At 35.1% G+C, this 15,282-nt stretch overlaps 1 protein-coding gene across 8 annotated transcripts in view; it reads right to left on the bottom strand.

The window, feature by feature from the left end:
* The window catches only part of PRPF40A (pre-mRNA processing factor 40A), a 52,950-nt gene extending 37,680 nt beyond the window's left edge, over positions 1 to 15,270 (bottom strand). For 3 of the 8 annotated variants that reach the window (XM_019646531.1, XM_019646525.1, XM_019646524.1), the window contains exons 1-4: positions 14,643 to 15,270; positions 13,387 to 13,518; positions 2,754 to 2,834; positions 1,582 to 1,612 (exon numbers count right to left, since the gene is read on the bottom strand). In XM_019646531.1, coding sequence (XP_019502076.1) covers positions 1,582 to 1,612; positions 2,754 to 2,834; positions 13,387 to 13,518; positions 14,643 to 15,044 — 646 coding nt within the window. In that variant the 5' untranslated portion in view covers positions 15,045 to 15,270. Of the gene's footprint in view, positions 1 to 1,581; positions 1,613 to 2,753; positions 2,835 to 11,923; positions 12,004 to 13,386; positions 13,519 to 14,642 lie in introns of those variants that run through there. The other 5 variants (XM_019646529.1, XM_019646527.1, XM_019646530.1 and 2 more) reach the window with 5 other exon arrangements.
* Between the last annotated feature and the right edge of the window lie 12 nt (positions 15,271 to 15,282).

The following is a 15,282-nucleotide window of genomic DNA, read 5'->3' on the forward strand; positions in this document are numbered from 1 at the left end:
ACCATACAGATTACAGAACATTTATTGTCACAGAATATTCTATTAGATGGTATTGTCCTAAACTACTACCTAAAACCCCCTTAAGACATAGGAGAAATGCACGTTAGTCACAAAGTTCATATAAATAATTTTTAACTTTAGAAACTAGTAACAAAACCTCATGTAAAAAAAGAAAACAAGGATGGTATATAAAAAGAAAACAAAACAAAGCATGTGTGTGTATGTGTGTATACATATATACATATATACACACACACATACATACACATACAAATATACTGAGATCAAAAAAAGCTACTATGGACATCAATGGCAGAGCCAAAGTATTTAAAAAGTAATTAAAAAGAAATATTAAAGTAATTTTCCATGATTATTTATTTAGGGTAATGGTAATCAGCTCTAGATATAAAAATAGGCTACAATATTATACTAGTTATTTCAGAACATTATTTCAGCTCCAATATTTGTGAAACATCTTAGAAACATCAGTAATGCCCCCATAAGCCTACAGGACAGCTACATAGTGCATTTTAAACGTTTTTGACCCATAATGTTGAAAACAAAAAAATATTTTCACATAATCACAGGATCAATTTAGCATGTGGAATACTAATTTGTGTGGAACATTATTTACTCATGGATAATTGAAGCATTACTACAATATTATATAGTCACATTAGTGAAAACAAACACTTCTTGGTAATTTGTACAAAAAATTATCAAAGGGTTTCTAAACTTCAGTGATTACAAGGACCAAGCAGGTTACAGAAAAATGACTGAGAAGTAAGTAGTCCAGAAGGCCAAGAATACATGCTCCATACCTAAAGTATGGAGGTGCTACCCCATTCCTTGTTTGCTGAGTACAAATATGAACTTAACCAGTTTTTTTTTAACTTTTAAAAATTTATTTTTCAATTACCATTGATATATGCACAATATTTATTAGTTTCAGGTGTACAGAATATAAGTGATTAGACATTTATACACCTCACAAGTGATCAACCCAAGTCCATTACCCATCTTACACTGTACATAGTTATCACAATATTATTGACTATATTCCCTATGCTGTACTTTGCATCCCCATGACCATTTTTTCAATTATAGTTGCCATTCAATATTATTTTATATTAGTTTCAGTTGTACAGCATGGAGTCAACCAGTGTTTCATTCAAATATTCTCTGAGTACCTACAGTGTTGACAAGGACCATCATAAACAATGAATATTTAGATCCAATTTTTCAAGGTAAATTCAACCTTTGTATAAAAAGACAAATTCAATCTTTCTGTAAAGCCTACAGACTTTAAATGTTAGCAACTATTTATAAAATTTAAAAACATTGCGTAGGCCAAATTATATCTGTAGACCAAATTTGGTCCCAGAACTCCTGCTCTAAAACTATAATTTCTTATGGATTCAATTATGAATGAATGCTATTCCCATTTCCCATTGCTTAAAAAGACAAAAATCAGGAGCAGATAATAAAAGTCCAAGAGATACTGCTTTCATTCCTAATTAGATTATGGTTGCTACTGTTTAAAGGAAGTCTAATACGTATCACTATAAATGGTATACATACCTGCTGCTACATCCATATTATTTACTCCTGGCTATAAGAAGAAAAGTAAAATTAGTAATATTCACTTTGCTTAAACTATATTTTACATAAATTCTTCATACAGCACAATCAGTCCCTTCTATGCATAATTCTCAAGCCAAAGATTTTTAGTAAGTTGTAGTCTCACTTCCCTGAGCTTGCTATAAATTATAAAAAACACATCAGTAACCAGGGGCTACTGAAGCATTTTAATCTAAGTGCTATATTTATTTGATCATCACTTATATACAGATCTACAACCCTTTAACCACAATTCTGAAATCCAAAGAGCTCTGAAAACCAAGTTTTTTCAAGTCTGGCACCAAACCTCATTACAGTGACAAAACTTGCCCTGAGTGAAATGAACTCTTTATAGTCTTTACTTATCCCACTTCAGAGGGAATACCCATAAGTTCTGCTATAGAAACATTGTGCTACTAATTATAGGGCACTGCCCAAGACCGCATGAGAAATTTTTACATTAACATATAGTATATGTAACATACTACTTTACCATATGGAAAAAAAGATTTGAAATATCTGGTCCTAGGGGTTTTGGATAAGACACTGCAAACTTACCACCCCACTGGAGTATGCTACATGTGTTCATTACAACCACTAAGCTATCACATTGCACAAATTTAAGTATCATGATTCATATATGGCTATACTACCCAATAAGGGTGTAAGGCTGTTCAAGGATTTTCTAAGTAATATGCCATACGTAAAGTCTCAAGAAATAATGGATCCCAAATGCAATCTAATGTCTAAATCTAGTATCTAGTATTAAATCACATTATATAAATTAATTAGCACTCAGTAAAGCAAATGCCTACTCCTTTAAGATTAGAATGTTAGCAGACCAATAAAATACTTCTGGTTGACCAATGATGCTTTTTAGTATTCTAGACTATGTTTAATGTAGAATTAATTTAGTAAGTAAGGATGTCACATATTATAAACAGGAAAAAAAAGTAAATGCCTATCATTCAAGAAACTAAACATAAAAAAGTCCACTGTCATTTCCATATTACATTATAGTATTCTGAAGGCACTTAAAAAGCTAACATGATTGCCTATGAAATACATATATATTATTTCATCTATAGAAGCAATCAAAACATCACAGAAAATAGTTATTTTCACAAGATTACCGGTAAGGCAGGCTGCATGGAAGCCTGAGACATATGAGACATCATCATTCCAGGCATTACTGAAGACATCATTCCAGGCATCTAGAACAAAAGTAAAAAAAATGGTTACTATATAAGACCAAAGCACTGACATGACTTGAAGAATCTATCTGGTTTTTAAAACTAGTATGTACAACTTAAGATTAAAACCCAGTGAGCACTATACTATATGGATAGTATGCTTAGTAAGTGCTTGTTGAATGAATGAAGTACTTTATCAATTATCTATCTTAATACTTATGTCATAATTTATATGTACAGTCAAAAATTTTCACAAATGAATTCAAAAGTTTAGACAATTATGTAATATGTAACCTATATTTAAGAATATTAATTTTCTTTTAATTTTAGCTCAACACTCGTGTTTTTCTCACTTTTTTGAACTGTTTTTCATTATTTCTCACCTTTGATTTTAATATCTAAAGCAAATAAATTATATAGCAATCCTGTCCTTTTAAAAATTCTAGATCAGAGGTGCTTCAAATTGTTATTTACAAAAACATATTTCTCAATCATAAATCATCTATGCCTTCTCTGTTAAAGAAAACCTGAATAAAACATATACATCAATATCTGAAGAAAAAAATATTAGTTTGGGAGTTTAGTCTACCAATGACTGCCATCCAAATGCTTGAATTAATCTTCCCTAAGTAGGATTAAGTCTTATGAAGATTAACATATATTTCCAAAAGATTCTGATCCAATGCTCATCTGTGTTAGCATAATCTCACATTGTAATTTTGATTTTAATATGAATAAATCTGAAGAAAACACAGGGGGGATAAAAATTATACACAACAATCATAGGTACTTAAAACAGATAACTAGTTATTCAACAGTTTCAAATTAAATGAACAATCTGAGAAACAGGAACAAAAACAAAAAAATAAGCATACTGGTCAACAGGAACATATACAACTTACTAAAGGTAGAGGAGAACACACTCTGAATTTTGTTACTTGTGAAAGTCAAGTCATGAAGCAAAACCAAGCTAAAGTACCATTGAAATGAAGTAGCATTAGAAGCATAAAGAATTCGAAAACCGACGCACTGACAAGTCTCCACCACCCAGCTAACAGTATTACAGAAATAAATTGCATTAAGGGGGAAAATTCGGGCAACCAAATTAAGTACTAGGCTTATTCCCTTTCCTCCCCACCTCCAAAAGACTGTACCCTCACAATTAATTTTGCTTTAGGCTAATAGCAAAATAGGTTTAAATTCTTTAAGTACTAAGTAACTTTATGGGGGAAAAGCATGATGGGCAACAGAAACAGACTGCTATTTAAAATGGCCTGTTTATAAAACTGAAAGCTAGTAACACATTCAAACACTAGAATTCTAAGCTACATTGAGACACTGAACTTTGAAAACTTGAGAAAAACGAATCAAAGTATATTCTCCTAAGAATTAAAGACATTAAGAAAAGTTGGGGTAAAAATTCCATCACGCAACAGACCATTTCCACACGGTGGCAGTATAAATAATTGTACAAATGAACGTACTTTCAAACTGAAATACTGTGATTTCATAAGATATACGTGGATCAAATCCTATTTAAATTAACAAAGCATAAAAATAGTTTACATATAACAAATGTTTACTAGACCAGGCCAATGACACAGCAGACAATATTTGAAATACACTAAAGGACAGAGTTTGACAGAATTCTCTCCATTGTTCTTCCCATATTTCAAATTTTAAAACATCTCAAATTGTCTTTAGACTAGAACTCATGGTACTGGTTATAGAATGAGATTTAATGTCAAACTAAAAGCCAAATTCTCACTCAGTGTCTCTAAATTCTGAGGAGTGGTAACCAGTTTGTTCAACCTGACAAACATCAGCAAGATTCTTAAATCATGTACAACTGAATATTTTAAAATTAAATAGGTCACTAATATAATTTTAAACCAAAACTGTGGTGTTATTCACATAAAACCAGAGTACAAAAACATAATTATACAAGATACTATGTTTCTTATAAAAAGCTATTAACAAGAAGTTGGCAAATTAACAGCTCTTCCAGAGGCTTAGAAAAGCCGGTTTCCCAAAGCCTGAAGAAATCTACTTTATCGAAATGTTATTTCTGTTTTTCATTAATTCTACAATACACATAAAATGCAGATGTACATTTCAACCCGTCTGACTGCAGTTAAATTCTTTCAGAGGGTTTGCGTTAACTTAGGCCAGTCACTTGGCAGCATTACATTTTTTTAAGTTATTTTTTTGTTTTAATACCAACTGGTAATGGGAAACCAGGCTGCAAGCTTATGAGAACTGGCTTGTGGTTCAAATCCTCAGAAGTGATTTTTCCTCTCTTTGCCCATAACACAAGTTGAGACACTCGAGTTTCTTTGCTGTCCCTTTTTGCATGATAGATGTACTTCTTGGTTTACACGGAGGGAATGCATAGCCTACTGGAGTCCCAGCTTAATTTGTATTTTAGACTTCTCATTTAGATCCTTCCCCTCCCCCTTAGAGCACATAATACAGTGTAATGTCTCACCACTAATGACATTTTAAGTTCAATGAAATGGGCTACTGGTTCAAAATGGCTAAAGAGAAAAATTCTTAACATAGTTGCTACAATAATGCCACAACAAATTCCATAAGCCTAATCACTCCTAAAGTTACAAAGTGGTAGTGTATATAAACTTAATGTGACACAAATTATAAAATCACAATGCTGCAGAGCTTTACACTTTCTATTTATGCTTCTTTGATAATTAAGTGCTATAATTAACAATATTTACTGGTTAGAGGAGATGGAGAGAACACCAAGGGTGGAAGATGTATATGTGAGACATAAGTTAAATTGCCTAAAATACTATACATCTGAACTGACACTTTGTGGCACCTTTTAAAAACAAAAATAATTCAGACATACTATGATATGCTTTATTCATAAATGGCCAACCATTTGTGTGTGTATATATACACACACACTATACAATTTATATACATGTTTCCATATATGTACTTCTAATGATAAGTTAAATTAATTATGAAGATGCTCTGAAAAGAATCACCAATGTGAAGGAAAAAAAAAACTTATAAAAACTAGGGAGTACCACACAATCTACTCATTCTTAGCATTCCACTTTGGAAAAGTTTCTAATGTTAGATAAAACCAAGCATACTTCATTTATTACTCTAGATGGGAGGTCTGACAATTAAGTTCGTGAACTCGTCCTAGAAAAAGAGCTACATTACCTCACTGCTGAATATCACTACGGTCACCTTCGAAGTACTCCCCTTGGGAAGCTATGGACCAACGCCAGCACCTAGTCCACCCTTCAAAGCAATTTTGGAACTCTTTCTGGAATGGCCATCAGAGCTGTCATCATATTACCCTTGATGTCCTGAATGTCATCAAAAAGTCTTCCTTTCAATATTTCCTTTATTTTCAGGTAAAGAAAGGAGTCACTGGGGGCCAGATCAGGTGAGTAGGAAGAGTGTTTCAATGTTTTGGGCTGTTGAAGAGTCACGACGCATTTTTGCAACGAAAAACACAGAAAAAATACGTCATGACTTTTCCAACAACCCAATAGTTATTTGTTTACTGGCTAAAACCCCCCTCACAGCCAGTGCTGTGTGAGCTGGTACATTGTCGTGACGCAAAAGCCATGAATTGTTGGCGAAAAGTTCAGGCTATCTAACTTTTTCACGCAGCCTTTTCTGCACTTTTAAAAATAGTAAACATGGTTAACTGTTTGACCAGTTGGTACAATTTTTTTTTTTATGAATAAGAGGTATTATGAATAATATACCTCTGATATAAAAAAAGGTTAGCAACATCACTGCAACAAGTTTGTAAACTTAATGGTCACACCTCGAATTTTTAAAATTAAAAAGTACAGTATTAAAAGCAATCTTATCAATGTTACAGCAAATTAGTTGTACAAAATGTAAACTAAATTCGCCCTATTGTGATATGTAAACAAAATTGAACATTTTTATGCAGGCACTTCAAAGTTATTTTTTTGTCATAATTATTTCCTGCTGGAAAGAAATCACACAACCTAGCTTTTGTCTAAATATTAACTTGTAAATTTTGTTGATTTTTTATAATTATTTAGTTTGTTAAATACTCTCAACCTGTAGTTTAGAATCGCTGTAGTCCTGCTGACCCTTGAACAAGGCGGGTTAGGAGTGTTGAACCTGTACTATTGAAAATCCATGTGTCACTTTTCACTTCCCAAAAATTTAACTACTAATAGCCTATTGTTGACCAGAAGCCTTACCAATAACAAATAGTCTATTAACATGTTTTGTTTTGCATGTATTTTACACTTTCTTACAATAAAGCTAGAGAAAAGAAATGCTCATTCATTAATCAAAAGGTAATTTAAAAAGTCTTAGCCCAAACAGAACATCAAGACCTAAGTAAGATTACATTTGTATTGTACGGAGAATTTTGCTAATTAATAAATAAATAAATAAATAAATAAATAAATAAATAAAAGCCTATGTATATCCCATAGTTGTATACTAGGGTTTTTGTTTTTGACCTAGAGAATAGGTATAAGCTATGAAGGTTCATAAAAACGTTCATCTCCAATAAATTTCCAAATGTCCTGAAGTATCGTGACAGCCAAATCAGCAGTTAGAAGATGACAAAACAGTTCAGCCAGGCATTGAGTAATGCCTGTAAGTTCCTAGAGTGCACGATATCTACATTGTTTATCTATACACCAACACCACACTTAAATGTCTATTGACTAAAAGATATGAAGGTATGAAAAAAGAAACTAAGAATGAAAGAATGACAACTTCTGAGACAAAAATCTACGCATTCCTGCCTATAAACCTTCACAATTTATACCTATTATTTCTCTAGGTAAAAAACAAACAAAAACCCTAATACACAGCTATGGAACCAAATCTTTACTACTTACTGATAATACTTCATGATGAGTCAAAAGTCATGTCATCAACATTTCTATCAAATCCAATTAAAAATCAACGGGTTAACATGTTGAGATTTGTACTCTTCCTTTTTGATCCCACTACATATGTTGAACTCTACAAGCTGCTTCATTTATGTGTATGTTAATACTAATTTATTTTGATGTTCCCCCTTTTTCCTGAAAACCAGACTAAAAGAATAAGCAGGGCCGGCTGAGTGGCGCGCTGGTTAAGAGTTGGCTTGGGAGTGCTATCTCTGAGCAGCAGGGCCCAGGTTGGGATCCCACATGAGGCCAGTGACGCAGCGCCCTCTACAGCTAAGATGGTGAACAACAGCTCGACCTGGAGCTGGGTGGCCTGGAGTAGCAGGCGACAGCATAGGCTGCAGTGGGGCTGGCCGGCAGCTGGTGTGAGCTTTGGTGAGCTGCCATGAGCCGCCGTCCAATGGCCAGCGAGCGACTGCCTCAACCGGGAAGAGTGCAATGATAGTGCCAACATGGGCCAGTGAAGCGACGTACTCCACAACTAGACTGAAGAACGCAACTTGTCTGTTCCCCTACCCCAATTCCCCAATATAATCTTAAAAAAAAAAAAAAAAAGGAGTAAGCAGCCCCAATTCAGCATTTCTCAAAAAATGCTAATTCCATGCAATGTACTAGACAAAGCAAATAGAAAGGTAACAGGGGGTACCAGACTGGGGAAGCGAAGATGGACAAATAAAACTCAGAAATACTAACTAAAAAAGTTTTAAATGGCTTCTGAAAGGCTTCTCAGCATCTTTAGAAAATACTATGCCCTATAACTCTCAAAGAGAGGGCAAGGGGTACAGCTCATTCTTCTAAACTTACATGGTCTTCTTAGATATTTCCAAATACTCTCTCCATACTTAGCAAAACTACTCTAAAGTTTTTGAACAGATGAGTTTACACTTAAATGAACTGCTATCTAAAGATAATGAAAATAAACTTATCTTCTAGTAGCATTAGTAAAAACTATCAAAATTATCTATATACATAGCCCCAAAGTTACACAAACACATTAAATGGTCTGGGTCAATCTATTTGTTAAAAAGTACTTGCCTGAGTAATGTAAATGCATACAGAAAGTTACCTAGATCCAAGAATTATGAGCATATAACCTAAAAAAAAAAGTTTATATTTATCACTGGCTAATTTCCAACTCAATGGCATGGTTTCTGTAAATACCCCAAAGTCCAAGTAATTCAAAAGAAATGGCAACAAATCAATTTGTCAAATAGGTCAGCTAAATCTAAGATACCAATACTTTGGATTTCTCTGGAAGGCCTATATTCCAAATCATTGTATTTCCCTAGAGTATGAAAAAAAAAATCTGTGGTAAAACTTAACTAAAGAGATGATCATCAGTGAAGTCATGCAGATAAAAAATACACCTGCCTGAAATTTATAATAAGTGGAAATGAGTATTTGCTTTATTCTCAAAATTATACATTATTTTCAACTGATTTATCCTCCATTTTTGTCAAATGAAAAAACAAAGGTAAAGAGGCAGACACTAAAAACCAGTAAGTGTAACAATGTAAAGTTACACAAGTAACCACTGAAAACAATCACATGTAACATCCACTGACTGACTTATATTGTAGGAAAGAATATCTGTGTTTGTTTCATTCATTCAACAAGTATTTTACTGAGCACCCAAGGTGTGCCAAGAACTGTACTCAGCACCTATAAAATTCTTTAAAAGTAAACAACATAGCCCCTGCCCTCTAAGAGCTTACAATCTATTACTTGTTGGTAAAACAAAGCAAATGAACAAGTCAATAACTAAATGCCCAAATAAGTGAAACAGTAAAGAGTTACGGGCAGGCTACATAGAACCTTATTTTAAAAATTTGAAGGGGAGGTGTATGCTGGGCAAAGTTCTTGCTGAGGATCTCCTGGAGAAGGCAGGACTTGAAATGGCAGAACGTAGGTAAGTAAAGTTCATGGAGGTAATGAGCTGGGGGCAGGAGGGCAAGAACAGCATGAGCTCAGTCATGAACTAATACAATCACTGAAGATATCATGAAAAGACCAGCCTGGGTTCAAATTAGAGACTGTGAAGACATGCAGCTCAGACTTGTGCTTTGAATTATATTGTCCTTCCAAGTTAAGCTGTGGAATTTAGATATTATGGCACAGGCACAGGAAAACATTGGAGGTTCTTGGGCAAGGAGATAATATAACACACTGAAATGTAAGAGAATCTTTTGGGGGGCAGGTTAGAAGAAAACCAGCTCAAAAGTTAAGAGATCCAAGGCATGGGAATATAACGACTTGGGCTCAGATGGCAGCAGGAATAGAAATAAGATCTGCTAAAGCCTTCCTTAACTCAATAAAAGAACATCAAACTCATTTGTAAAAAGCAATTATTTATGTTTATTGAACAAAAGCAAAAAAATAAGTACTGAATAATGAGAATTAAGGAGGCATTACTAAAAGAATTTTCTGTTCTTTTTATTTCCCTATCAACCTATAAAATCTCTTACATATCATCTACTCTTTTTATCAAGTGATTTGAATTGAAGCATAGGCTGTTGGAGCTGAAAGGGACCTTAAATCTTTTACAGTACTCTTAAAAAAAAAAATTAAGAATTAATAAAGAGAAAGAGAAAAGCCAGCTAGGAAGACTCTCTTGAGCTCAAGTGAAGTCAAAATCATTTGTGATAAAGATGGCAGGATTTGCATGCCCTTCGTGTAGAAAGGACAACAAAAGTATAAAATGTAAAAACATTTTAAAAGCAAAACATTTATTATAGATAGGAAAGAAGATGAGGACCTCACACATAATTATGTCTTAATGCAAATCTCTTCTGAAAATTTTTCAGTATTGCCACCAAACAGAAAAATTACTTTAAGATTGTTTTTTTAACCAGTGATAAACCATTACTTAACTCACATATTATTTCAAGTTTATACAACTTGTAAGGTCCCTTCCAATAAGATCCTATAATTCTATAAAAGAAGAAACACAACCTTCCCATAGGAAAGTAATGTACAGTAAGAAAGAGGCAAATTTAACCTACAGGACAGATAATTAAGATAAACTTGAAAGAAATATTATTCTCCATTTGATAATTTTCAAATATTTATTACTAATAAATTCAGCCTGAATTCTAAAAAGGGCATTCTAGGTTATCTCCTGAATAAAAAAATAAATAAAATGAATATAATACTTTAAATAAATTGTTGCATTTGAAAAATTATGAACTCTGGCTTCTGTTGATTGTTGTTCTGTCCAGTCTTCATAATATTTTATAAATAAGTTTTAAAGTTTCACATCATGTTCAGTAATATTCCAAAGACCACAATCACTTAGAAGACTGCCACCCATTTTAGTCTACAACTGGTCCCAAAATGAGACCTTAATGTGAACTAGGCAATATACATGAAGGTTCCATAACCTTCTATCCCAAAATCTAAAGAATTAGTGAATTGAAAAAAAAAAAAAAAAGGATGGCAGAAACAACCCTACCAGTTTTGTGTCACTGCAGTGATTATATAGGCACCCTATTTTGTCTCAGTATCTTCTGACCACTTACTGCTCATTAATGCTTCTGAAAATGGGTCAACAGAAGAAATGATGAAGAAAAAAAGGATACATTTTGCTAGTTCTCAACTTTTATTTTTAAGGCAGCTGTTTATAGGGCTTTAAATTAGATTTCTGGATTACTTGAGTATTTAAATTGTCCACGCCCTCTCAGTTTATCTTCAAAGCTAAAATAAGAATTAGCTTTACCAAGATTTGGATCCAATATCTATTACTACATATTAAGAGGAAAAAGGAATAATCTAATTTTTAGGAAAAACAATGAGAATTCTCTTGGGACCTGCAGACATTTATTATCCTAATAAGAGCTATGGGGAGAGACAGACTTCTACTAAATAGTCAGGTACACTTGGCATACAGTGACCTAGGAAAAATGTAGAAGAAAACCACAAAGCAAAATTTAGAGTATTTGAATGGATGTGTACCAAGTAACAAGTCATCTTACTAGGAAGATGGTCACTGATATAGCTGAAGAGAAAAGGCCATAGAGCATACTGTGACCAGCTTATGTCAATGAGACACACAAAGTACTTAAAAAAAAAAAAAAAAAGTCTGCATTTTACTAAAAATGATGAGCTGGTATCTTGATTTTGGTAGTGCAATAGCACATTAGAGCAAGGGTAAGCAGGTCCAATCCCTTGCAAACTTACCTTGATTGGCCCAATGGAAACAGAAGGCCCCAGAAAAGAGAGAAGCATCTGGCAGTAGCAAATTGTTTTATTTTATCTTTCTGTGGAAAGAAACTAATTTTAAATAAGAACCAGAGCATTTAAAGAATAAATATTTTTTAAAGCTCACTATCTAGTTAGAGCAGCTCTACTAAGAAAACAAGAGCTCCTTGCTACTTAAAGATGGAAAGAAACAGAAGGGGAATCAGAATTGTTTCTCCATCAACTAGGGAGTTTTAAAACTTGTGTTATTCTAAAGTCACAGAATAAATGGTTCTCTTATTTAAAGAACTACAGGCAGAATCCTCTGGACCTGGTGCCTTCAAATAAAGATTTTTATACAAAGGGCTATATTCCAAATAAAATAAAAAAAGTACTTGACATTTAAGCCCTACTACTCTTAAGGTTAAATAAAAACGGAGAGACACAGAGCAAGCGCCTTTCTCCACTACAATTTCACAAATAACTTAAACCATCAAGGCTTAAACGATTATCAAAGTAAATAATATTATTAGCAAAAACATCATACCTAATTGACTGACTTTCCAAAATATTTTGTTAGCCTAAATTTTTGATAATTTATTGAGATACTCAAATGGAATGAACACAGCCACCAAACTAATTTTAAATAATGAGAGCATTTAAAGGATTCATTATCTAGTTAAAGCAGCTCTACTAAGAAATTATTATAGACTAACAGGGCGTAAAATTATTCATGGTAACTGAATCTGTTACCTTTCTTGAATGGTTCTCTAAGAACTCAGTTCTACTAAATTCACTGAGTCCGCATTAAAATCTTTTGACCCAGATCACTCCCACAAAATGTCCATTTACAAATTATGTTGGAGATGGAAGGGACGGCTCAAAAGCAGTAGTGCAGAAGCAATAAGTATTAAAACAACAATAACAACAAAATAACGTAAGTGGCAACTACCTATTTGGCACTGTCCTATGAAGAATCAAATTAGAGTAGAATCTCCCCACCTTTCCCCCTTCACCCCCCCCACACACGAGGAAGTTATTTCAGGAATAAAATTCATTCTAAGCCAAAGACCTAAACAAGTACAATTTTCAGATTCTAAGTATTTACATAGTCCGCCGAAGTAAATTATGTTGCTCTATCAGATAATATTTATCCTTACACTATTAAGTTCAATTGACATACTTGGGGAAAAAAAATCATTAAAAAGTCTCCATTTACAGTGTTACTTTTAAATAAAAACTTTTAGTTTTGTTGCAACAGAAAGTTGATCTTTTATACAAAAGACTTTTCTTTGTATTCAAAATGGTTAGTATCATGATTCAACATTTCACTTATTTGAAAACATTATTTTGGCATAAAGTAATCCTTAAATAGCTACAAGTATTGACCCAGATTTTGAAATCTTGGCACAATATCATAGGCAAAAATAAATAAAAACAAAATAAAACAAAAACATTCTTACTTGTCCCATTGGCGGCCCTCCCATTGGGGGCATCATTTGCGGCATCATTCCATGAGGTACAGGAGGCATATTTGCTCTCTGACCCATAGGGTGCATTCCCATTGGGGCATAATGCATGCCAGGGTGCCCCATCTGAAAAATAAGGAAAATTTTAAAATTAGCAAGTTAACAAGTCTAAATTAGCAAGTCTCAAAAAACTGATTTCAACAAATCAGTTATGTGCAGTGATATATTAGGTTAACGTGTGATTTCATTATTAGTTTAGTTTATACTTTGTCTTAAACAAAAATGCCTACATCAATATTTATAATGAGCTTTCAACTAATCAAATTCCAGAACAAAATGTAAAAAAACTAAAACTAGGGCTGCTAGATCATGGGTTTTTTTTTTTAAAGCACATTCATTTAGTCAGTTACTGACTTGCTAAACTCAGAAAAAAATGTATGTGAAAGCCAACTTAACTGTTATAGTGAAAACCACAATTCTGTCCTATATCACACAGACATAAGATAGACAACTATTTTTATTTTTTAAGGCTAGTTATTTTAAAATTAATTTCTAGACTGATTTTAAGTTTTAAAACGCTTAATTTACCAAGTTAACTCAAATAAGAGCTGGTCTTATAAAACATATATCAATATAGTATGGGTACCCAAGGACACCTCATTTCCTAATAAACATAGTATTTCCTAATATAATCTTTATACGGGTAAAATTACTTCTACCAAAAAAATTTTTATTCCAAGACTGAGGTCTGTCATTGATACACACTAAATGCAAAAAAACTAATTCATCCATTTTAACGTGCTTTTATACGACATCTACTTCCTTTACCTGTGTGTCCGTCGTTCTGGGTCTTAAAACCAGGTAATGTATCACCTGCCAATTTTCCCAGCTGTCCACCCTACAGACACCACTACTACGAGTGAAAACGGATCTTGGCTGACTCTCTTAAAGCCTACAGAATCACGTCTCCGCCTCCCTCTCCTAAGTCGGGCCTACCTCTCGGGGACCGTCACCCAGCTCAGGGCCCAGCACCTCCACGGCACATCTAAACCAAGCCCACTGGAAACTTCCAGGGTCCCACATCCTTTCCTTTGTGCATTCTCGCCCTCCATTTCACTCCCTCGGAACACATCCCACCACCTCGAGCTCTGCCTTCGTCCACTCTTATCTTCTCCTCCTTTTGGAGAAAGCTTCCTGTCTGACTCCGTTTTTCATTGTGCCGCTTTTCCCCTGCCACACCGATCCCTTACCGAGGGCCGTCTCCTCAGGAAGCCGTCAGCAGAGACCCAAGAGCTGGAGCAGAGGCTTGAGCCGGACAATCTCCGCTCCCCGTCCCCAGGACCCCGCGCGGGAGGATGGCTCTCCATCTCACTCACCATGAGGCCTCCACGCTCGGCTCCCGTCCCCGGCCTCATCGTCTGGCTCAGACTGCTCCGCCGGCGGCCACTACCGCCGCATATACCAACAAGAAGCGATCTGAGTGGCTGGCGCCCGCTGGGGCCAAAGGTTAAAGGCTGCCCCGCGCTACGGGGCGGGATCAGCGGGGCCAATAAGCTGACAGGCTTCCCCGCTGTCCAGTCAGAGTGCGCTGCCGACACGCAGCTCTGCGGCGATTCGCCCCCAGCCTCAGCCTCGCTCGGCGTCGCCTGCATGGAGGGGGGGAGGGGGACGGAGGAAGTTTCTGCGCCGAGTCCTCTGCCGGAAAAACTCCACCAACTTACCCCCGGGAAGGGAAGACAACCGTATCCCAGCTTCCCGAGCTTAGACCGCCTCACCCCGTTGGGGCGGGGCAGTGGGGGCCTGCCACCTTCACCTCCCTGCCCGAGTTACGTACGCCCCACAAACCTGAGGCCGCCAGGGGGTAGGGTGGGGTCGGGTAGGGTGGCTGGG

This window comes from Hipposideros armiger, unplaced genomic scaffold (genome assembly GCF_001890085.2).
Source record: "Hipposideros armiger isolate ML-2016 unplaced genomic scaffold, ASM189008v1 scaffold_104, whole genome shotgun sequence".
Classification (NCBI taxonomy): domain Eukaryota; kingdom Metazoa; phylum Chordata; class Mammalia; order Chiroptera; family Hipposideridae; genus Hipposideros; species Hipposideros armiger.